Raw genomic sequence first — 25,214 nt, forward strand, 5'->3', positions numbered from 1 at the left:
GATCCTGAGGTATTGGGTTCAATCCTGAAGCCGGATGTTAAATCGTCATCACTACTCAGGAGTACAAGAGAAATATTATGTCCCTTGTGCATGGTATACATACCATCACAACAATAAGGAGTATTGTCGTCATAAAATTGGATTTAACCCAAGCCTACATTCATGTTCAGTCTGGGTAAGAAAAGTTTAGTCACCTTAAGATCTATTTTCGTGTGCTCATTATGAGCGATAATCTGCTTTACCGATCGAGAATGACATATTGCGTCGCAATGATTCTATGCTTAGATTCAAAAGGCACTAAGAGGTTAATACGTGATAAAGGAATTTGAACACTGACGAAGGTTTTCATACTCTAACTGTACCTATCACTGACACCATTACAGAAACCTAATGTTCAATTCTTATCACAATTCGCACTAGGATCAGCTGTTTTAGGTGACTTGTTTACATTTGAACCCATCGTCAACACCAAAAGTTTTTGCTCCTATGACCAACTAAACGATTGCAATTACTGGGTGGTACCTACCCAGAAGAACTTGCATAAAACCAAACATGATTTATCAATCATGATATCTTCAATACAAGATTAGAAACAGAAAAAATAGCATTGAAGACTATCATCTTTAGGAAGTATGAAATGCAACTAAATTAGAAACTAGAATACATTAACAGTCTGTAAATTTCCTCCTCTCCCTTTGAGGAGAAGGTTTGGAGCATATTGAACCACGCTGCACCAATGCTGGACGGTGTAAACACATGTGTCAGAATTTCGTTGAAATCAGTCACATGCAGGTTTCCTCACGATGTTTTCCTTTACCGACGACCACGAGATGAATTATAACACAAATTAAGCACTTGATAATTCAGTGGTGCTTGCCTGGGATTGAATCCGCAATCATCGGTTAAAATGCACGCCTTCTAACCTCTGGGTCATCTCGGCTCATCTATTTACAACTCAATTCTCTTCATAATTGGTTACCCACCGCTTAAAAATGGGTGCTCGGTTCCAAATCAGCTTGGAAGAAATAACGCTCCTCACTAATACATCAAAATAGTTATTTATGCACTCACGTTCGTCTCCGCGAAACCACTTAGCTTCCTATTTAGAAACTTCAGCTGGTTTTCGAGGTATTCCTTCACGCCGGTCATTTTGCTCTGTAAGAATTATTCTTATTACAAAATTGGATAAAGAATCAGATTCTATTTTTATATATTTCTTTACTGGCAATATTTTTCTTATTATCAGACCATTTTTTTTTCTCGTGATGAAAAGTGGGAGGGGGGTAGGTTTGTGACTCCCTAGATGCTCTCACTCTTAGTGCGCCCAAGTACACCAGGTTTACCCACTAAAAAACCGGCGGCACAATCTCTGTTTTTCGTCGGGCGCCACCGGATCGCTTACGCATGCTACCGTGACGCTTATAGTCAGGCTAAGATTTATATCATGTATAGTATTAGACATATTTCTTTATGTTACTTTCACATGATAGATTGGTAGATATTCTCTTCCTTAATAGGAATTCTAAGTATGCTTACTGTTGACCGTATATGGCTTACTTTTAATAATCTGGTAATGCCTAAATAAAACCTGCCAGTAAAAATTCGAACATTAAACCTTCTTCTAACCTAGACTGTGAATACACATATCAAGGAATTTCATTCGATACTAAAAGATTAGGTATGCTCACAATATTTTCCTTGAAACACACACACATAAACACAAATCAAGAACATGTAGTGCTTAATTGGTCACTAAAAACTTGGTTATATTTGACCATTATCAGCGAGTTTTTAGTTACTGGTTGATCTCAGTCCTTTCCTTGATCATTAATTTAAATCTTATTATATTCATTTACAGTAATATTAAATTAAATTCCATACTTAATCTATATTAATATGATAAGTGTGAAAGTAATTCTGTCTGTTTGTCGCCCTTTCACGACCAAACCGCTGAACCGAATTTCATGAAATTTGGTATGAAGCAAACATGAATTCCAAGAAAGGTCGTAGAGTAAACAACGGAGTAAAACACGAAACCGCGAGTGACTTCTTAGAATCTTGTAAATTTCCCACTGCCAGACTAAGGGTCTTCTCTCCCTCTGAGGAGAAAATTTGGAGCATATTCGACATGTGGGAGAATTTCGTTGAAGTCACTATTATTACATTAATTAGTCGTATCTATTCATGCAGGTTTCCTCACGATGTTTTCCTTAACCGCCGAGCACGAGATGAATTACAAACGCAAATAAAGCACATGAATATTCAGCGGTGCTTGCCTGTATTTGAACCCTCAATCATCGGTTAAGATGCAACACTGGACCATCTCTACTACAGCCGCGGGCGACTGCTAGTGTTTAATAATTAAGTGATATTTTAAATTCAGCACCTTATCCTCATCGCTCATCCCTTCGTACTGCTGGATCAGGTCCTGGACAGCACGGATCGTCCCCAGGCATTCGGTCCGGTCTTCCTGGTGTGTGTCTTCCGTCAAGGTTATATCGTAAGATGGATATGTGGACTTCTCTGTGTAAATGAGATATAACAGATTTCAAAAAAAGAATCAATTTGCTTGTAACTTTTTAGGGTTCCGTAGGCAAAAAAAAGGCTTATAGATTCGTCATGTCTGTCTGTATGTCACAGCCAGTTTTTCCGAAGCTATAAGAACTATACTGTTGAAACATAGTAAGTAGATATATTCTAAGTTTGTAAGTGACTCAAATATGTTCAATTAAAACAAATTAAAAAATATATTTTATAAACATTAATCTTGTTACTGGCTACTACGAAACGAGTCAAATGGGTCGACTCCTTCACGAGTCCAACTCGCACTTGGCCGCCTTTTTTGTAGTTGTTTAACTTGGTGGTAGGGCTTTGTACAAGCCCGCCTGGGTAGGTACCACCCACTCATCAGATATTCTATCGCTAAACAACAGTACGCAGTATTGTTGTGTTCCAGTTTGAAGGGTGAGTGAGCCAGTGTAAATACAAGCACAAGGGACATAACATCTTAGTTCCCAAGGTTGGTGGCACATTGACGATGTAAGGAATAGTTAATATTTCTTACAGCGTCATTGTCTATGGGTGATGGTGACCACTTACCATCAGGTGGCCCATATGCTCGTCCGCCAACATATGCCAAAAAAAAAGCCTTAATGCTCTGACATTTATGAGATGATTTGGATTTTTGGTTTCAGAAAAATATTACAATTTTAATAATTATTTTACTTAAAGGACATCGTGTAGATATTATATCTGTTCTTTTAGCAAATAAAAATCAAAATAATCTTTATTCAAGTAGGCTTTTACAAGCACTTTTGAATCGTCATTTTACAATTAAGTGAAGCTACCACCGGTTCGGAAAGTAGATTCTACCCAAGAGCACCGGCAAGAAGCTCAGTAGTTACTCTTTTTTCAACATTTAAAAAATACAAAGTCAAGTTAGTTAAATACAATTATTTTAATTGATATATCCTACTTGGAAGTCAACAGGTATTAACTCCACGCTTTTGTTATCATCTATAAAATCTTGTATTGAATAATATGCTTTTTCTACCAATGTATTTTTTACAAACGATTTGAATTTACGAAAACGGCAAAGTTAAAAATGTCTGCAGAATTTTATTATAGAAACGGATACCTTGCCCCAAGAAGGATTTATTGGCTTTGCGGAGTCGGAAACTTGGCTTGACTCGAATATCCAAGTTTCCAAAATATTTTGGTCAAATCTCCTATAACCTCAAAAGTCACATGTCTTATCAACAGTATATCTAACTTACGTCATTATGGAAACAACATTACCGTATCTGTTCACGCTATCGTCGATGGTGTAACTTTGTCCAGGGAAAACTTCGTTAATTTCAAAATTAGTATCCTGTGGTACCGTCAGCCATTCCAGGAACTTGTAAAGATCAGACGGCAGTTCTGAAGAAAAAGTCAATTTCGAAGATCAATTTGAATTTAAAGTTATCACCGATTCTGAACGGAGATTCTATCTTAAAGAATCGCAAGGAAACTCATCTAAGCTCGTTTGGGTAGGTACCATTAGACCAGTACCAGTACCATCAGATACCGCTAAACAACAGTACTCAGTATTTTTGTGTTCCGGTTTGAAGGATGAGTGAGCCATTGTATCTAAAGGCACAAGGGACATAACATTTTAGTTCTCAAGGTTGGTGGAGTCATTGAGCGGTGGTGACTATTTACCATCTGGTCGCCCAGATGCTCGTCCACTATACACATACCTAAGCCGTAAAAAAAATAAAAACAATATAGGCGATATGATTTGTGCAAGCTCGTTTGAGTACCGGCTAACCATATATTCTGCCGCCAAGCAGAAATATTTAGCATTGTTGCGTTTCGGTTTTAAGGGTGAGTGAGTAAGTGGAACTATAGGTATGAGAGACAAAACATCTTAGTTCTCAAGGTTGCGCATTATCGATGAAGAAAATATACAGTGCCAATATCTATCGAGTCTGGTGACCACTTAACAGGTGATCCATTTTACCCGAATACCTATTACAGGTGATTTTTAGTTATACGTACAGTATTATCAATATCTTCAATAATAAAACCATATTGGGCATCGTTTAACTTTTTTTTTGTTTATAATCAAACTACCGTACTAAATATTATTATTTCAATTATAAAAAAATATGAGACAACATCACGTATATACATTATTCTGATCCCAATGTAAGTAGCTAAAACACTTGTGATATGGAAAATCAGAAGTAATGATGGTACCACAAACACCCATACCCAAGAGGACATAGAAAACCAATGGTAATCTAACCCCGGGACCTCGGAGTGGCGTACCCATGAAAACCGGTGTACCTCTCGACCTCGGAGCTCGTCGAACATAATAACAAGTTTAATAAAAGCTATTAATAATACCCACTTGCACAATTCTTCTGTTGCACCTGGATATCGACGAGGTCAGTCATGAGACGAACCAGTTGTTGCATGAGGCTTGTAGCAGCACCATCTTCTTTTTTCTCTTCTCGAACTGAACCAAATATGTATAATGTTAATTGTGGCGTGCATACAACAATAAAGTTTTCTTAATGCTATATGTTGGCGAACGAGCATATGGGCCACCTGATGGAAAGTGGTCACCATCACCCCTAGACAATGACGCTGTAAGAAATATTAACTATTCCTTACATCGTCAATGTGCCACCAACCTTGGGAAATAAGATGTTATGTTCCTTGTGCTTGTAGTTATCTGGCTCACTCACCCTTCAAACCGGAACACAACAATACTGAGTACTGTTATTTGGCGGTAGAATAACTAATGAGAGGTTGGTACCTACCGAGACGGGCTCGCACGAAGCCCTACCACCAAGTTAAAGTAAAGTCTATTTAATTAAATAGTTTCACAGCTTTTGGTAGTGCCGACAGGGCACAGATTATTTCGCCAACATCACGTAGGATTGAGAAGAGTTAGATGAGATTTATCAGAACGGCTGCCAAAATAAGGTCAATTAAATTTTGAAGACATGTATTAGCAATAGTAGTAGCATTTTTTTTTGTTAATCCTCAACTTAAAATAACACTTAACACAAGGGGACAAGTTCAAAAACATTGAATTGACGCGAAATCATTGGAAGCTTTTATTTATTTATTTATTTATTGGGTTTGGTAGCCATTTTTCATTTGTCTAACATAAATATTAGGTTGGGGAAAAAGTCTTTTCGCATATAGTATGTATGAACTTGTAATAAAATCTCTTTGGCTATACCATTTGTATCTGGCTGGTTTTGGTATCATTAAAAAGTTTTAATTTTAAAGAAGGCACTTCCAAATTCGAATTAGGAATTTGTGTGATTTTCATTTGTTTTTGTTGTTGTTAAAATGGTGAATCTAAAGAAGAAATTCGATACATTTTAAAATTTCACTATAAAAAAGGTAAAAATGCAACTCAAGCCGCAAAATTTTTTTTTGTTTGTTAAATTTGTGATGTTTATGGACCTAACGCAGTATCTGTGAGAGTAGCGCAAGTTTGGTTTAAGCGTTTTCAAGCCGGAAATTTTGATATCAAAGATGCATCTCGCCCTGTTACGGACAAAATTGATGCCATTTTTGAAAAAGTGGAGCAAGATCGGCACATTAGTAGTTACGATGTAGCTGAAGAACTGGCAATTGACCACAAAACGGTTTTGACTCATTTGAATAAAGCTGGGTACACAAAAAAGCTCAATATATGGGTGCCTCATGAACTCACTGAAAGAAACCTAATGAACCGTGTACTCATTTGTGATCCTTTATTAAGACGTAATGAAACCGAACTATTTTTGAAGAAGCTGATAACTGGTGATGAAAAGTGGATCACATACGACAAGAACGTGCGAAAAAGATCGTGATCAAAGGCCGGTCAAGCTTCACAGACTGTGGCAAAACCCCGGATTAACTCGCAACAAGGTAATGCTGTGTGTATGGTGAGATTGGAAGGGCATCATTCATTATGAGCTGTTACCACCCGGCAGAACCATCGATTCAGAAATGTATTGTGAACAATTGATGAGATTGAAGCAAGAAATTGAGAGAAAGCGGCCAGAATTGATCCAATTGACAACGCTAGACCTCACACATCTTTAGCCACTCAACAAGAATTACGAGAGTTTGGCTGGGAGGTATTAACGCATCCGCCGTATAGTCCTGACCTTGCACCTTCAGATTTTCATCTGTTTCGGTCTCTGCAGAATTCCTTAGGCAGTGTCAGGTTAACATCACGAGAGGACTGCCAAAACCACTTGTCGCAGTTTTTCGATCAGAAGCCCCAAAATTTTTACAGCAATGGGATCATGTCACTACCAACAAGATGGCAAAAAGTTATGGAACAAAATGGCACCTACATACTTTAGTCAAATGTAAATAAACTATAAAAAAAAAACTTTTTGAATTTTCATATAAAATACGAAGAAGCTTTTTCCATACATGATGACGATGACATGCATACACAGATTATGTAAAATCATTTAAAAGCAAACACTACATGCTAATGAAATTATTAATTACTATTACTTGCTACAACAACAAAAGAGAAATAGAAGAAACAGAAGAATATTTTTATACTCAAACTCAAACTCAAATTCCTTTATTCAATATAAAAGCATTACACTTACTTATTGATTGTCAAATAAACACTACCACAGGTTCGGAAAAAGGACACCCTGACCTGAGAAGAACCGTCGAAAGAAACTCAGCGGGTCTTTTTTTTCTGTTATTTATTTTTTTTTTTGTCAATTTTATAAGGTACATAGTAGTATATGATTAGAAATAGCCAGGAGGCGATCGTTTCATTCCCAAGGTGTGCTATCAAACATAAACTCGCTAATTGTATAGTAACCTTTTGCACACAAGCGTTCCTTAACAATTTTTTTAAATTTGGCAACAAAAGCATTTTGAACGCTTTCTGGGATCCTGTTGTAGAAGCGTATACATTGCCCCACAAAAGAGTTACTGACTCTATGCAGTCGAGTAACAGGAGTAACAAGATTGTGTTTGTTCCTTGTACCAATGTTATGAGAATCACATTTTCTCATAAAAACATTAATATTTTTCCGTACATACAAAACATTACAAAATATGTATTGAGAAGCAACAGTCAATATCTTAATTTCTTTAAATCTATACCTTAATGATTCCTTGGTTCCTAGGTTATAGATTGCGCGAATAGCCCTCTTCTGCAGCACAAATATAATTTGGATAGCGGCTGCGTTACCCCAAAGCATAATACCGTAGGACATTATACTGTGAAAGTAACTAAAATATACTAGTCGAGCCGTATCAACATCAGTAAATAATCTAATTTTTTTGACAGCAAATGCCGCAGAACTCAGTCAGTCAGGGAGCCACTGTAACTTGGCATCAAGAGTAAGGCCAAGAAATTCAGTTGTTTCAACTGGATCTGGATTTTTTTATATTATACACATATAATATAAAAAAAGCTTGAGAATTTGCAAAAATGGTATTTTGAACGTCGACAAAGCTATTATTGGAACTTTAGAAGTAGATTAGTTGGAATAGTGTTGTCTTATAATAGAGATATATTAATCACAAACTCTTAGAAAGTAGAGCACATATAGTAGAACTAACAGAACTATGGAACACGTGAATCTAGGTTTGTTTATTTCTCCGATTTTAATAGGATGATAGGATCTCAAAACATATTCAAGTGACAATTTTTTCTAAATCACATTAGAAAACTATATTTTTTTAGATGATTGGACACACTTTGGGAAAAAAACCCGCATAGTTTCTTTAAACACTTTTATCAGTGCTGAGGTGTTTATTTCCAAACCGGTAGTATCTAGATTGTTCAGAATTAAAAACTAAGTTCAAAGCTTCTATATTAAAAAAAAAATTGAATTCGGTTTTCATTATATTCAAAAAGTCATTGTCATTGTCATTGTCTATGGGTGATGGTGACCACTTACCATCAGGTGGCCCATATGCTCGTTCGCCAACCTACGCCAAAAAATAAAACAGTGGTCATTATGGTCGAAGATATGATCACGTTTTTATTTATTGTGATGCTTATCACTATATTAACCTACTATGTTAAATATCCATTATATTAAAGAATAGATTCAATTATAATAATTTACCCGTAAATAACCTTTGATACTCGTCACTATATCAACCAAGAATAGCTCTTAATATTATAACTTATAATAGCCTCTTTACCTTCAATATTCTTCGTATCCTGCACCGCCCTCACAGCTTCTTGGCATACCTTTTTCATATTCTCTGTCAAATCAGCGAAACTCTTTTTTATATCAGCATCAGCATTCTGCAAGGAGTTCTTACATATAAGACTAGTGTACTACTAGCTGTACCCGCGATCTTGTATTGTACGTGTTTGAATTTAACAAAAAATTTGGATCTAAGTTACTCCTTATTATATCAGTTATCTACCAGTGAAAGTCCCGTCAAAATCGGTCCAGCCGTTCCAGAGTTTAGTGAACAAAATATTATTTATATGTTGGTATTCATAAGCTGTTGTACCGCCTTACAGTAAAATTTAGTATTGTTATGGTTTGAACGGTGAAGGAATGGTTAATATTTCTTTCAGCGATTATATATGGTGGTGGTTTACCACTTACTTACTATCAGATGACTTATTTTCTTGAACGCCTAAATAATCCTCTAACAGTACCAAATAGATCTATATTAAACTAGATATTATTATGAGAATAGAGAGAGTAAGCCTGTAAATTTCCCACTGATGGAATAAGGCCTCTTCTTCCATTAAGGAGAGGGTTTTGTAACATATTCCACCAGGCTGTTCCAACGCGGGTTCGTGGAATGCACATGTGGCACAATTTCGATGAAATTAGACACATGCAGGTTTCCTCACGATGTTCTGCTTCACCGCCGAGCATGAGATGAATTATAAACACAAATTAAGCACATACATATATATAGTGGTGCTTGCCTGAGTTTGAACCCGAAATCATCGGTTAAGATGCACGCGTTCTAACCACTGGGCCATCTCAGCTCCTTATTATTGTTATAAACATAATGTACTAAGTAACATAGATCTGTATTTCCAGTAGATTGCAGTAAAAACATTATCCAATTATTTATACAAAGATCAAGCCTAGCAGATCAACTGAAATTAAAAAGGAACTGTGTTTAATTTACTAACATTATTCGTTTGTCTGACAGTTCGTTTGGGAGTATTGACTAAAGTACTGGGACTAGAGGTTATATTCTTAGATAGATTTGGAGATTTATTTGCAAATTTGAATTTAAATTTATTTGTTAAATTTTTGAATCTGTTCTGAAACCAATCTCTTGACTGCCTGACGACATTTCGACCTTTCTTCGCTGAATGCTTGTCCCTGATATTCTGTGAATAGTCTACATTTACTCCGTATTCGTCATCGTAAAGATCATTCCAGACTACAGACTGGTGATCAGCGTTTCTCTTGACGATAGTTTTATTTTCTTTTTTAATCTGTACACTATTACTGATGTTTTTGCCTTTATGTTTCGTAATATTTTCTTTATCGTTTTTGACTAAAACAAGAGCGACAGGTATTATGTTGTCTGTTTCTGAAATAAGAAGACATACTTTTATCACTGTATAGTATAAAACAAAGTCGCTTTCTTTGTCCCTATATCCCTATATGTTTAAAACTACGCAACTAATTTGGATGCGGTTTTTTCTAATAGATAGAGTGGTTCGAGGGTAAGGTTTTTGTATGTAATACATGGACAATATAGTAAAGAAACACTGATAATTTTCTTAGTTTGTAATGTGATGTCGTAAATAAACAAATTCTGTTGTATATTTAGTATCAGTATTGTACCCGTGCAAGCCTGGGCAGGAGGCTAATTTTTAATAAAATAAAAAATAGACATGACAACGCATGTCACCAAAATTGCTCAAATGTCTCTTACCTGTAGACGTATGAGCTGGATCATTCTTTAAAGGCATATTATTGACGCTTTTTTTATCTTCAATAGACATCAGTACTCTTGATCTGTGTCCAATATTATCAACCATATCAGAATCATAAGACGGATAATTAAAATCACCCTGCGTTTCATTAACATCACGAATAACCTTACTCGCTTCCATTTCTGTTGCATTATATCTGTTAACAATTAATTCTATTATGTACTAGCTGTGCCAGCGACCTTGTACGCGTAAGAATTTTACAAAAAAAAAGTTATTGCAGCCTAAGTTACTCCTCATTATATCAGCTATCTGTCAGTAAAAGTCCAATCAAAATCGGTCGAACCGTTTCAGAGATTAGCCGGGACAAACAGACAGACAGACAGACGAAAAATTGTGAAAAATGTTATTTTGGTATATGTGCCATGTATAATACATATGCATTGGGTAAAAGGACCATTTTAATATTACAAACAGACACTCCAATTTAATTACATGCATAGATATTGATAATTTCATTGAATTAATAATTATTTCAAATCCAATTATTGGTAAAGTAAAGTAACAACCTGTAAAATTCCCACTAAGGGCTAAGGCCTCCTCTACCATTAAGGCGAGGGTTTTGAAACATATTCCACTTCCTGTTCCAATACGGGTTGCACATGTGGCAGAATTTCGATAAAATTAGACACATGCAGGTTTCCTCACGTTTCCTTCACCGCCGATCATGAGATTAATTATAAACACAAATTAAGCACATATATATAGTGGTGCTTTTCCTGAAATCATCCGTTAAGATGCACGCGTTCTAACCACTGGTCCATCTTAGCTCTTCAATTATTAGTAATACAATAGTAGTAGAGTAAATTTGACAAACTTACCTGGACTTTTGATTGGTATCACTCGAGTTTACTTTGGAGTCTTCAATTTTACCATTAATAGACAGATTAGGTAAGTTAATCAGCCAATCTGTGAGCATCGATATGAAACTCAGCAAACCATCGGTGGAGAATCCAACCTTATTATCATTAGCATCACTATCATTATTATTAATCAGTGGATTAATAGCTTCATCTGTATTATTAACATCATCTGGATTTTCTATAGATTTTAACGAACGTAAACTTTTCTTCCAATTGAAAATAACATCATTTGTCTGCATTGCACTTTCAGGAGTCACATAGAAATGTGTATCTTTGGTTGTTTCCGTCATCTGTTTACAGTTATCTGTTTTAGTAGTATCTTTTACAAATTTTATATGTTTTGAAATGGATTTCATCAATTCATCTTTTTCATTGGACGTCTCTCCGCTTCTACGTTGGAACGAAAAACCTTCGTATGAATCTAAAGATATAAAAGGATTAGAGATAATTAGATTTTTTTAATATATGTAAAAGTATATATTAAATACTAACTGTGCGAACTTGTTCACTTCTGTAAATACAAATGTTAAATAACAAAAAAAAATTGTAATCTAAGTTACTCCTTATTATAACAGTTATTTGCCAGTAAAAGTCCCGCAAAAATCGGTCCAACCGTTCCAGAGATTCGCCGGAACAAACAGACAGACCGATAAAAATTGTAATTTTTTTTATTTTGGTATATGTACCGTGTATACATACAAATGCATTGAGCAAAATAGGGCTATTTTAATATTACAAACAGACAATCTAATTTTATTATATGTATAGATATAATAAACATTGGACAACATCACATACATTACTCTGATCCCAATGTAAGTAGCTAACGTACTTGTGTTATGGAAAATCAGAAGCGTTCTGATTTTCCGGAACGGCACCACAAACACCCAGACCCAAGACAACATGGAAAGCTAATGATCTTTTTCTAAATCGACTCCGCCGGGAATCGACACCAGGATATCGAATAAAAGAAAATACTAAATATACTACTAAAACTTATAATATAAGGATACTACATAAATAATATTTCAACCTTTTTTCGATCTTTTGAAGAATCTATCCATTAACGACTCTTTATTGATATACGGCTTTAGTTTGTTATACTGATCATTCTCATCATTATCCTTCATAGGTTCAGATCTATCCTTCTTACCATATAACACACCATAATCACTGTACGCTTGTGCCATTTTAAGCATTTTATTGTATTTACTGTCGGCATAATTTTCTATATACTCAGTGTCGCTTACGTCCTTTCCAGGCCTTTCTTTTTCCTGCTTCATAGCTTTTGTATCGACAGGTAACTGATGCATATTCTGTATCGACATTTGTTTTATTGCCGCGTTTATTTCGTCTGGATAAAGTGGCATCGGGCCTTTCCAATTCGTATTGTGCGTGTTTTGTGCGGAATATCTGCTTGGATTCGCCAAAGGCTCAGGGTCATACTTCTGTAACGTAACAAAACATTTTTAAAATCGAGATAGCCCAGTGGTAACAACGCATCTTTACCGATGATCGCGGGTTCATACACAGGCAAGCACTGAATATTCTTGTGCTAAATTTGTGTTTATAATTCATCTCGTGCTCGTCGGTGAAGGAAAACATCGTGACGAAACCTGCATGTGTCGAATTTCATAAAAATTCTGACACCCACCTGCCTTGGAACAGCGTGGTGGAATATGTTGCAAACCTTCTTCTCAAAGGGAGAGGAGGCCTTAACCCAGTAGTGGGAAATTAGCAGGCTGTTGTTGTTGTTGACAAAATATTTTTAATATGAAATTGTATATATATTTATAATAGTAGGGCTTTGTGCAAGCCCGTTTGGGTAGGTACTTCCCACTCATCAGTTATTTTACCGCAAAATAACAGTACTCAGTATTGTTGTGTTCCAGTTTGAAGGATGAGTGAGCCAGTGTAACTACAGGCACAAGGGACATAACATCTTGGCCCCCAAGGTTGGTGGCACATTGATGTAAATAATAGTTAATATTTCTTACAGCGTCATTGTCTATGGGTGATTGTGACCACTTACCATCAACCAGTGGCCCATATGCTCGTCCGCCAACCTATACCATAAGAAGGCCCTACCACTGAGTGGTAGATAAGCTGATTATTAAAATAATTAAATACATTTAAGGTACTCACATCATCTCTTTTATTCCTCTCAACTTGCTTATCTATGTCATCCTGGCTTTGACCTTCATCTTCTAGTACCTCCTTCAAATCTTCATAGACAAGATCTTCTTTATCTTCCTCGTCATCCACTTGCATGAGCCTGCGATGTCCCGGACGTTCGACCGGGGTATGTTTACGTGGAGGCTTTTCCGTCAGTGCCATTTGACTTCTAGACAAAAATAAAACAAGATACATAAAATTTCTTAATCATGTACTATCTATCTGTCGCAGAACGGATAACCGTTGGGGGAAACGTGTTCTAGAGTGGAGACCGCGTCTCGGCAAACGTAGTGTAGGACGTCCTCGGGCACGGTGGAGTGACGACTTACGCAAGACGGCTGGTAGGAGCTGGATGCGAGTAGCCCAAGAACGATCTCAGTCAAGTCAGCAATTGAAGAGGCCTATGTCCAGCAGTGGACGGAAATGGGCTGATGGATTGGATTGTACTGTCTATTTTTGTTTTATTATTTTTATTTTTTTGTGTTCATTCCTGAGATATTTGTATTTTTGTTTGTGGTGTACAATAAAGTATATTAATTAACAATGTATGACTATAGTTATCATTAATTTACTTATGGCCAGACTCAAGAAACGATTTGTTTAGCTAGAATTGTGAACCATATTGCGTTGTGTGTAATTGTGACTTCATGGAAATTAGAACGCTACGATTAGCGTATTGTGGGTTACATAGGATAATATACTCCAAAAATAATTTCAAGAAAGACTTTCAACTACGCATGACATTATATTACACAATTGTGTGGGCACACATAGATAACAGCAAAAATATCAGCTTGTATATTTCCCACTGCTGGGTTAAGGCCTTCTTTTCCTTCGAGGAGGTTTGGAACATATTCCAACACGCTGTTCCAATGCGGTTTTGTGGAATACACATATGGCAGAATTTCTATGAAATTAGACACATGCAGGTTTCCTCGCGATGTTTTTCTTCACCGTCGAGCACGAGATGAATTATAAACACAAGTTAAACACATGAATATTCAGTTGTGTTGATGGGTTTGAACCCGAAATCATCGGTTAAGATGCATGCGTTCTACATGGGTCATGTCGACTCAATCTTATTCATTATCATTTAATTGTAATGACTAGAAAATAATAGCAAACATTGGTATATATTTACGTAGACCTATTATTAATTCATTTTCGATTCAAAATATTCTAAATCGATTCCAAATTACTTTCCTAAAAAATTAAAACATCAATCCAACTTACATGAGTGTCGAAACAGTCAATGCAAAATGGTACGTAGGGAGTGTAGACGTATGTTTATTCACATTAAAATCAGTTGTATTTGGACCGAAACCGGCCCTTTCTCCATCAAGAACCACATCAATACTATCGTAACTATTATTTTTATCCGTCAACTTCTTTTCTTTACGATTAACATTTTTATTTTTGACTACATTCAAATTGGTATTAGCATATTTAGTATCTTCAACAACCTTATCGCTTCTAGTCGTTTTCTTCTCATAGAGCATTTCATCAATTCTCTGACTGTTCTTATAGAAGGGATGCTTGAGTTGCTTCTCGTGATTCTTAGTCTGATGCGAATGGGAGCACTTGGGGAAGTTCCTTCGTCTCTCTGGTATGTATTTTATGACGATCTGTTCATTTTTGATCCACACTCTCGTCACGCCCGTGTCGTTCGGTCTCGAGTGTGTGTTACTTTCTTTAGTTGTTGCAGTAGCATCGTTCGTTGTATCTCTATCGAGATTCTTATGTAGGTCGCCTTCCTTGTTGTGCTTACGTTGACGTTTCGATGCTGATCTCTTGAACCGATCAGTTATAGCTTTTGTGTCCGTCAGATAATTGTTGTTCATGTCCTGTTTCAGTTTTCGAATCTGCGTGTCGGTTTGGATGAGTTTCTTGAAGAATTCTATAAATGATTAAACAATTTCATTAATATAATAAAGTAACTGCCTTTAAATTTCCCACTGCTGCGCTAAGGCCTTCTCTCCCATGAAGGAAAGAATTTGGAACATATTCCACCACGCTGTTCCAATGGGTCCGTGGAATGCGCATGTGGCAGAATTTCGATGAAATTAGACACATGCAGGTTTCCTCACGATGTTTTCCTTCACCGCCGAGCACGAGATGAATTATAAACACAATTAAGCACATATAGTGGTGCTTGCCTGGGTTTGAACCCGAAGTCATCGCTTAAGATGCACGAGTTACTTACCACTGGGCCATCTGAGCTCTTTTAATATTATAAATGCGAAAGTAAAGTCTTTGTCGGTTAAGCCACTGAACCGAATTTGATGAAATTTCATATGAAGCAACCATGAACTCCAAGGCTTTTCGATAAAACCATAAACGTGAGAAAAGCCGCGTGCGATAATTAGTTAAAGTGCCAGATATTTTTTTTTATGGAATAGGTTGGCGGACGAGCATATGGGCCACCTGATGGTAAGTGGTCACCATCACCCATAGACAATGACGCTGTAAGAAATATTAACTATTCCTTACATCGTCAATGTGCCACCAACCTTGGGAACTAAGATGCTATGTCCCTTGTGCCTGTAGTAACACTGGCTCACTCACCTTTCAAACCGGAACACAACAATACTGAGTACTGTTATTTGGCGGTAGAATATCTTATGTGTGGGTGGTACCTACCCAAGCGGGATTGTACAAACCCTACCACCAAGTAAATTTTCTTGTAACGTAAAAAATACAAGCGGTTACAAGGCTTTTTGATGGGAGATTTTAATCCAACACATGCTGTTGTACATCACAATGATTTCCTATATCATCAAGAGCGAGACAATTTATAAAAAAAATCATGAAAGTGGTGCTTGCCTGAATTAGAACCCGCAATTATTGATTCACGTTTTTTTAATCGCACGGTCTCAACTTAACAATTATTGCTAAAATTATTTATTTTATTTTTTTTGTTTTTTTATTTAACACTTTAATCAAAAGCGAGTCTTATTATGAGGTTTATTAGGATCAGAATTGCATATCAACTATATTACTTATGTATTTATTCAATTGGAAAAGTTAATAATTATATTAAAATAAAAAATAAAATATATTTTTTTAAATATATGTAAAATGTTCAAAGAAGTTTTGATGAAACCGAATTTGAACTCCCTACCCCCTAACTTTTTGGTTTATTATTTCTATTGTGCCATAATTTTATTAACCTTATGTACATTACATTATACTATGAGCATAATACACTACATACATATATTTAATTAAATGCATATATTACAAAAGTAAAGAGTTAATCCACAAACGGATACAATGGTTACATATAATAAAACAAAGACTCGGAAACTGTTACACCTATAAAATTCGGCAGGTTACTTGTAGGGTGTAGAAATCCGCTACGAACTGGTTTTACGAAACTCCACCTCCAAGGGGGTAAAACAGGGACGGTTGTGTTTTATACATTCGCGCGGGTAAAACCACAGGTTTAGCTAGTATATATGTCTGTACATGCGAAGCTTATAAACCAATAGATTATGTAAAATATATTACTTTGCATTTATATAATAAAATGTGAAACACATATATGTATGTGGCATCTATCACGTAAAGAAATTTGCCACAATCGAGAATCGAAGCGGTACCATTTCGTAATTATAGAAAGTAAGTATTCATTATTCATAAGACATTCAAATAGAAAAAAAAAATAATAATTTCCATGATACTAAAAGCCCCTTTGCAAATAATAATCTTTTCATCCCTTCCGGCTGCATATTTCCATTGTTCCATCAACCCCTAATGGAAATATAGTTATTTACCGCGTAGACGGTCGCTTTTTCGTCCCTCTATAATTTTCTGAGAGCTTAGGACATTAGCGAGATCGCCACTTAGTCTTGACAGTTCTGGAGAATTCTGGAACAGAAAAGACGCATTACTAATTAACCATTAAAAAAACCGGTTCGGAGTGTAGATTCTACCGAGAAGAACCGGCAGAAACTCTTTTTTTCAACATTTAAGAAATACAAAGTCATGATAGTTAATACAATTATTAAAATTAACATATCCTGCCTGGAAGTCAACAGGTATTAATTCCACGCTTTTTTATCATCTAACAAACTCTTGTATCGAGTAATACGGCTTTTTTACCAATGTATTTTTTATAAACGGTTTGAAATACTACGTTATACTCATTTTAAATTATTAACTTATAATGTAATAATGTTTTAATTGACATCTAGTATAGAAAGATTACCATAGTCTCGGATAACAGCCTTCAAATAAAATAAACGGCAAGTAACTCGCATAGTTGCACTTTTGAAATAAAGTTATTGTTCAATCAGTTGCTATGGAACCCGAGGGTAAATACAGGCGTTATTTTTATGTATTATTTTAATGAATGTAAAGATTTATTGATTATGTTTTAGTTTTAGTCTTATTAAATATTTTTAATTTATTAAATGGTAATTTGACTAGCTTTCCCGGTATATTATACGCGTATACAACAACAACAACAACAACAGCCTGTAAATTCCCACTGCTGGCTTGGGAACATATTCCACCACGCTGTACCAATGCGGGTTGGTGGAATACAGAAGCAGATGGATACAATGGCAGAATTTCTATGAAATTTGTCACATGCAGGTTTCCTCACGATGTTTTCCTTCAAATTAAGCACATGAATCAGCGGTGCTTGCCTGGGTTTGAATCCGCAATCATCGGTTAAGATGCACGCGTTCTAACCACTGGGCCGTCTCGACTCGTCATGCGTATACCACTGTCTAAAAACGTTCTCTGTACCATATGCAAGGAGTAAGTAGGGGTTAAAAGTTTATCTTTATTTCTTGATTGTATATCAATTTTTGTAGAATATATTTGTGAATACTTATTTACTTTACATAAATATACCATGAAACAATTAATACACCTATTTCTTTAGATTTTTCGCGTAATGATATCTTATTACTAATATTGTACATAATTCGAAATCTTTTCTTCCTTTCATTACACGATCAACAATATCCTTAATTCCACACGTAATTAATTAAGATTTTAAATCAAAAATCAATGTTATGAAACGTCCTTATCTAAGAGAATTATTTTATTCAATGAGATTACATTACAGATATAATCACTGCGGTCTTATCTAGTTTTAAGAATTAATACTTTTTGATAATAAAATGCACGGAAGCAACGTATTATATTTTACTTTCATTATTTAAACATTCATTATTCTTCGTATTTATTTATTATGCTTAAGTGGCAGTGGGCTGGCCATATTTGTCGCAGAACCGATAACCGTTGGGGAAAACGTGTCCTAGAGTGGAGACCGCGTCTCGGCAAACGTAGTGTAGGACGTCCTCAGGCACGGTGGAGTGACGATATACGCAAGGCGGCAGGCAGGAGATGGATGCGAGTTAGTAATACCTGTTAACTTTCAGGCAGGATACATTACATGTATAATATTATAGTATTTAACTAATATGATTGTATTTTTTAAATGTTGAAAAAGAGTAGAATCTACTTTCCGAACCGGTGGTAGCTTCACTTAATTGTTAAATGACGATTCAAAAGTGCTTGTAAAAGCCCACTTGATTTTAGATTTTGATTTAGAGTAGCCCAAAAACGATTACAGTGGTGTGCATTTAGTGAGGCCTATGTCCATCAGTGGACAAACATGGGCTGTTGATGATTTATCAAAATAAATATACTAAATTAATTGTTTTCACCATCGGAATTTAGATTAAACCGAAGAGTGCCGTAGAAATTCTAGCAACTCTTTTCCAATATTTTAAGGACAAAGTTTGCAATAGTAGGCCAGTAGAAGGGGGCTATCCTTTTATTGTATCAAATCAAATTAATTTTAGTCAAGTGAACTTCATAATGAAGCATTTTTCATTCGTCAATAAATAAATACTACCACTGTATCGAAAAGTACAGCTTCCAGCGAGAAGAAACGGTAAAAAACTCGCATAGCTGCTCTTTTCATATAAACAGATTTACAATTCTGTTATTTACAGTAATTAGTGTCCTGTGATGGAACCCGAGCCTAACACCAGGGTTTTTTTTTTTAAATATTAATCATGAACTCACTATTACAATTTGTATTAATTAAAAGTATTTACTTCGATTATTCATCTATACGTATAATAAAATTGGAGTGTCTGTTTGTGAATTGTATTAAAATAGCCCTTTTTTCATATAAATGCATATTTATTTTTTGTACCAAAATAACATTTGTTACAATGTTTGTCGGTCTGTCTGTTTGTTCCGGCTAATCTCTGGAAAGGCCGGACTGATTTTGACGGGATTTTCACTGACAGGTGATAAAATATAATAAGGAGTAATCTAGGCTACAATAATATTTATTTTTTGTTAAATTCAAACGCGTACAAGGTCGCGGGCACAGCTAGTTTAATACAATTTTATAACCATAGACTTGACAGCTTTATCGACGTTTAAAAGAAGCAAATCCATAGAGAATATCATAGATTATCCAATTCGAGTTGTTTCATGCTGTGGTTAGAATAATAATGGTTCTTATATTTCAATTATTTCTCATTTTACTAGTCAGGCCTAATGACAATTAGACTCCCTTAATAAAGTACATAATTTCTAGCTATAGAATTGAAGACATTATGTCCCTTTTCGTGCAGTTCCACTGGCTTACTCGTGTTTCAAACCAGTTACAATAATATACCTTTTCAATTTAAATATTTTGAACATAATCCAATACATATTAATTACTTCTTAAAGTTTTTTTTTTAATTTAAAACAAGTCTACGATCATGTTAACTAATTTCGATTAATAATTAACTCAATAAAATAACTCTTATGAAACAAGTAGCTAGTGCAAATTAAAAAACATTATTTAACACTTAAACGCCGGTATAACTCGCGCCTGTAGTGCCACCTGCGGACTTTTAAATAACACCGAGCAAATTTATTGGGAAGGGTTAATATAGAAAATGCTGGCGTCTTAAAGACCGGGTCTCGCCACATTACACACGAGATGGCGAGCGAGTTTATACACATCACGTAAAAAGTAAAGAACAGCCTGTAAATTTCCCACTGCTGGACTAATGGCTTCCTCTCCCATTAAGGAGAGGGTTTCGAACATATTCTACCACGCTGTTCCAATGCTGGTTGGTGGAATGCACATTTGGCAGAATTTCAATGAAATTAGTCACATGTAGGTTTCCTCACGATGTTTTCCTTCACCGCCGAGCACGAGATGAATTATAAACACAAATTAAGCACATATATATAGTGATGCTTGCCTAGATTTGAACCCGAAATCATCGGTTAAGATGCAAGCTTTCTAACCACTGAGCCATCTCGGCTCACACATCACATATATTTATAAAATCATATGTCACATATATGGAAAATTGTTAACATATCTGGTATGTTATGTATATGAACAAGCATATATAACGTTTAAATTTTTATTAACAATACAGTAAGTTAAGAGATATATTAAACATATAGTATTAGACGCGTTCATCTCACCATATATATATATTTACAGGTTTCTTTGACAGGTGAGATCGCTTATGCGTCCGCTCCTGTAATCGCTCCTCTTATGCAATATAATCTCACCCGAACAGCCCTATTAGAGTGGTATATTTATGTAATTTCAACTTTCTCGATTAACTCACCTGCTTTCCTTTTAGCTAAGTGGTCAGTGAATCTCTTTTTAATATATAGCTGGTTTGATTACAGGGCCGATTAAAAAGTTTAATTATTAAACATTTAAATATATATTTTACTTAAAACCGACAAAGTCAGTGCTTCTCAAACTATCGCATAGTTCTACCACCGTTAAGGTAATCATCATGAGAGTCTCATTAAACTCAAACTCAAATAATTTATTCAATATAGAAGCATTACACTTTCTTATATCAATAAGACCATCAGGTCAATTGAAACACTACCACTTTTAAATAATTACTTTAGTGATTATAAACTTATATATCCAGAGTACATAGGTCATCATGCGTTAAGAACTGGCTCCGTAGATGAGTATGCCAGAGAGCTGCTGAGCTTTGTTGGGTTTGTTGTGGGTGAGCCAGTGTAACAAGCACAATATGAGACAACATCACATACATTACTCTGATCCCAATGTAGTAAGTAGCTAAAGCACTTCTGTTATGGAAATCAGAAGTAACGACGGTACCACAAACACCCAGACCCAAGACAACATAGAAAACTAATGGTAATCTATGTATATCAACTCGGCCGGGAATCGAACCCGGGACCTCAGAGTGGCGTACCCATGAAAACCGGTGTACACACCACTCGACCATGGAGGTCGTCTAAATGGATACAATGGACATAACAACTTAGTTTCCAAGGTGCGTAGCGCATTGGCGATGTAAGAAATGGTTGAATTAATTTATACATCGACAACCGTTGACTACAGATTTAAAACTTAAAAAAAAATCTAGTATAGACTGAATACAAGTAATAAGTTTGATGGGGAAGGGGGAAGGTCATCACCGCATGTCAACTATTGCTTGATTAGTTGCGACGCTAAAGCGTAACAAACGTTTAAACAAAAACAAATTCTCATTCATAATATTAGTTAGAATAACAGATTTCGATATATTTTATCACAAGACCCAAAACTTAAATTATAACAAGAAATTCAAATTGAACTGGCGCTATAATGAACTTGATGATTTAAGGGGTAGTTTCACCCTCATTTGTATTATAGCTGGCCAATCCCCAATTCAATTTGTACGTATATGCTTAAGAAATAATTTCTTTATCACTTAATTATGACAAAATAAATATTTATATTAATTATAATTGCGAGAATAAATCTATCTGATACTTCGTGCATAAATTGCTAAACCGATTTCGATGAGATTCGATATGGAGATAGTTTGAATTTGCGGAAAAGACATCGGCTGTTTTTTTTAATATGACCCCCGAGGATGTGAAAATGGTTTGATGGTTTGTGTTCTATAGGTAATGTATTATAAATTTCGCGCGGGTAAAGCTATTACATATGTGAATATAATTAATATTTAAATAAAACCGAACGGCTAGTAGGCCTTGTAAATAACAGCGTTCTCAGGTAAACTACTGAGTTTCTTGCCGATTCTTCTCGGTAGAATCTACATTCCGAACCGGTGGATTAATGTTTAGTTAAGCTTCACTTAATACATATAATATATGTAGAATTTGGTTTAAAGCGATTCAAAACTTGTAAAAGCCTACCTGAATAAAGTATATTTTAATTTTATTAGAAACATGTAAATAATTGATAACATATTTGAAATCCGTTAAAAAGTCTCATATGTGTATGGTACGACACAACTTAGATGTAGCATTATATGTATACGATTACTGCCGATTCATACAACCAATAGAAATAGCTCCCTATCGCGCTATTCGACGCTATAGATTCCCGCGTCAGTTCAACCCGAGACAGCAAGTGCATGTAAATCGACGCGTCAATTGACGAATATATTAGGTCATATGATATTACAAGTTTATTACATTTGTGTAAAGATCATATTCACATAAGAAATATATGCTGATAATTTGGGACAGCGTACTCAATTCGGATGTGATCGGTTTTACGAACTTTGCCGATGCGACATCTGAGTTATCGTACGATTTCAAAACAATACAAAATTAGTTACAAATAATTATAACACAAGAGCCTTAAACGTTTTCAAATTAAGCCGTCGTTAGTACAACGTGACGAACGCGAGCCATTAAATATGCTGCCATCTCGCTCTTAAATCAACGTTGGAAAGAGACGAGAGATCAATTTTTGGAACTCGACTGACGTAAGTCCCCCTACCCACATGTGGAGTTTGTTGTTTATTGAAACGATATTAAGTCTCGATTAATTTATTTGTCACACAGTCGGTTAAAAACATACTATGTTATATATGTTTGTAGTATATATTAATTGGATGTCGTAAATATTTAGTTAAATACGAGCCGAGATGGCCCCGTGGATAGAACGCGTGCATCTTAAATAAATAAATATGAGACAACATCACATAGATTACTCTGATCCCAATGTAAGTAGCTAAAGCACTTGTGTTATGGAAAATCAGAAGTAACAACGGCACCACAAACACCCAGACCCAAGACAACATAGAAAACTAAGGGTAATCTACATCGACCCGGCCGGGAATCGAACCCGGGACCTCGGAGTGGCGTACCCATGAAAACCGGTGTACACACCACTCGACCACAGAGGTCGTCAAATCTTAACCGATGATTTCGGGTTCAAACCCAGGCAAGCACCACTGTACATATGTGCTTAATTTGTCTTTATAATTCATCTCGATTTCGGCGGTGAAGGAAAACATCGTGAGGAAACCTGCATGTGTCTAATTTCATAGAAATTCTGCGAAATGTGTATCCCGACCCGCATTGGAACAGCAGCGTGGTGGAATGTGTTTCAAGGCTTCTCCTCAAAGGGAGAAGAGGTCTTAGCCCAGAAGTGAGAAATATACAGGCAGTTGTTGTTTAAGATTAATTCAATCTATAAAACAAATGACCAACAACAACGCCACCATTAATTTTAATACATATATTGGAGTCTACGAGCGTTATAATATATTGTACAACATAGTATTTCTACGAATATTCAGACCTCACAATCAAATCAAATCAAATTTTATTCAAGTAAACTTCACAATGAAGCGTTTTAGAATCGTCGATAATTAAACACTACCACCGTTTCGGAAAGCAGCCTCCAGCGAGAAGACGCCGCAAGAAACTCGCATAGTTGCTCTTTTCAAATAAACAGATCTACAATGCTGTATTTACAGTAATTAGTGTCCAGTAATGGAACCCGAGCCTAACTCCAGACATTTTCTAAAATGTGCTATTTTAGTCTATACATATAATAAAATTAAAATAGGCCTTTTTTACTCAATGTATGTGTCTGTATACATGATACATATACCAAAATAACTTTTTATACAATTTTTGTCTGTCTGTGTCTGTCCTTTTGTTTCAGCTAATCTCTGAAGTGACTGGTGCGATTTGACGGGACTTTCACTGGCAGATAACTGATATAATAGGGAGTAACTTAGGCTACAATAATATATATTTTTTGTAAATATCAAACGCGTACAATTTCGCAGGCAGATCTAATTAATAAAAAGATTTATTTATTAATTTAGTTCAAACATCATCGGTTAAGATGCACGCGTTCTAACCACTGAGCCATCTCGGCTCTTAATATATTCCAGTTTAAAAACTACTTTACAGTTATGTGACGTCATCAAGCGTGAAATCATGGTCTGGAGTTTATTGCAAACGCCAAGCTTCAGTCTGGAGTGCCTCAACACAACGTCTGCCCGAAATATTATGTTTTGTATTCATTATTTCGTAGTCCGGGAGCATGCGGACGTTTCTTGAAATTACATGAAATTTTATTTTACATGATAATATTACCTACATTCATATTAAGTTACAAATGAAATCTTCTTCTCGGTTGAGTCTACTTTTCGAACCAGTGGTAGCTTCATTTAATATTATTGTTAAATCAACCACCTGCCTTTATCCAATTTTATTTGGCATCAACACAGCATGTCTCCTCCTTCCATACCTCTCTGTCGGACGTCATCTCACAAGTAACATTCTTTCTAACCATATCGTCTTTCACACAATACATCCATCATTTCTTTGGTCGTCCTCTACCTCTATATCCATCTACATCCATGCTCAAGACTTTCCTTACAACATGGTCTTCATTCCTTCTTATAACATAT

The 25,214-nt window shown here is 35.6% G+C and overlaps 1 protein-coding gene across 1 annotated transcript in view; it reads right to left on the bottom strand.

Annotated features, from left to right (window-relative positions):
• Window positions 1-1,059: 1,059 nt before the first annotated feature.
• The window catches only part of LOC124540929, a 47,552-nt gene continuing 23,397 nt past the window's right edge, over window positions 1,060-25,214 (bottom strand). The window contains exons 8-19 of the mRNA XM_047118704.1: window positions 17,283-17,376; window positions 14,740-15,403; window positions 13,477-13,675; window positions 12,365-12,779; window positions 11,290-11,752; window positions 10,411-10,607; window positions 9,653-10,062; window positions 8,689-8,794; window positions 4,898-5,005; window positions 3,799-3,921; window positions 2,387-2,523; window positions 1,060-1,155 (exon numbers count right to left, since the gene is read on the bottom strand). Of these exons, the coding sequence (XP_046974660.1) occupies window positions 1,060-1,155; window positions 2,387-2,523; window positions 3,799-3,921; window positions 4,898-5,005; window positions 8,689-8,794; window positions 9,653-10,062; window positions 10,411-10,607; window positions 11,290-11,752; window positions 12,365-12,779; window positions 13,477-13,675; window positions 14,740-15,403; window positions 17,283-17,376 (3,012 nt within the window). The remainder of the gene's footprint in view (window positions 1,156-2,386; window positions 2,524-3,798; window positions 3,922-4,897; window positions 5,006-8,688; window positions 8,795-9,652; window positions 10,063-10,410; window positions 10,608-11,289; window positions 11,753-12,364; window positions 12,780-13,476; window positions 13,676-14,739; window positions 15,404-17,282; window positions 17,377-25,214) is intronic.

This window comes from Vanessa cardui, chromosome 27 (assembly GCF_905220365.1).
Source record: "Vanessa cardui chromosome 27, ilVanCard2.1, whole genome shotgun sequence".
Taxonomy (NCBI): domain Eukaryota; kingdom Metazoa; phylum Arthropoda; class Insecta; order Lepidoptera; family Nymphalidae; genus Vanessa; species Vanessa cardui.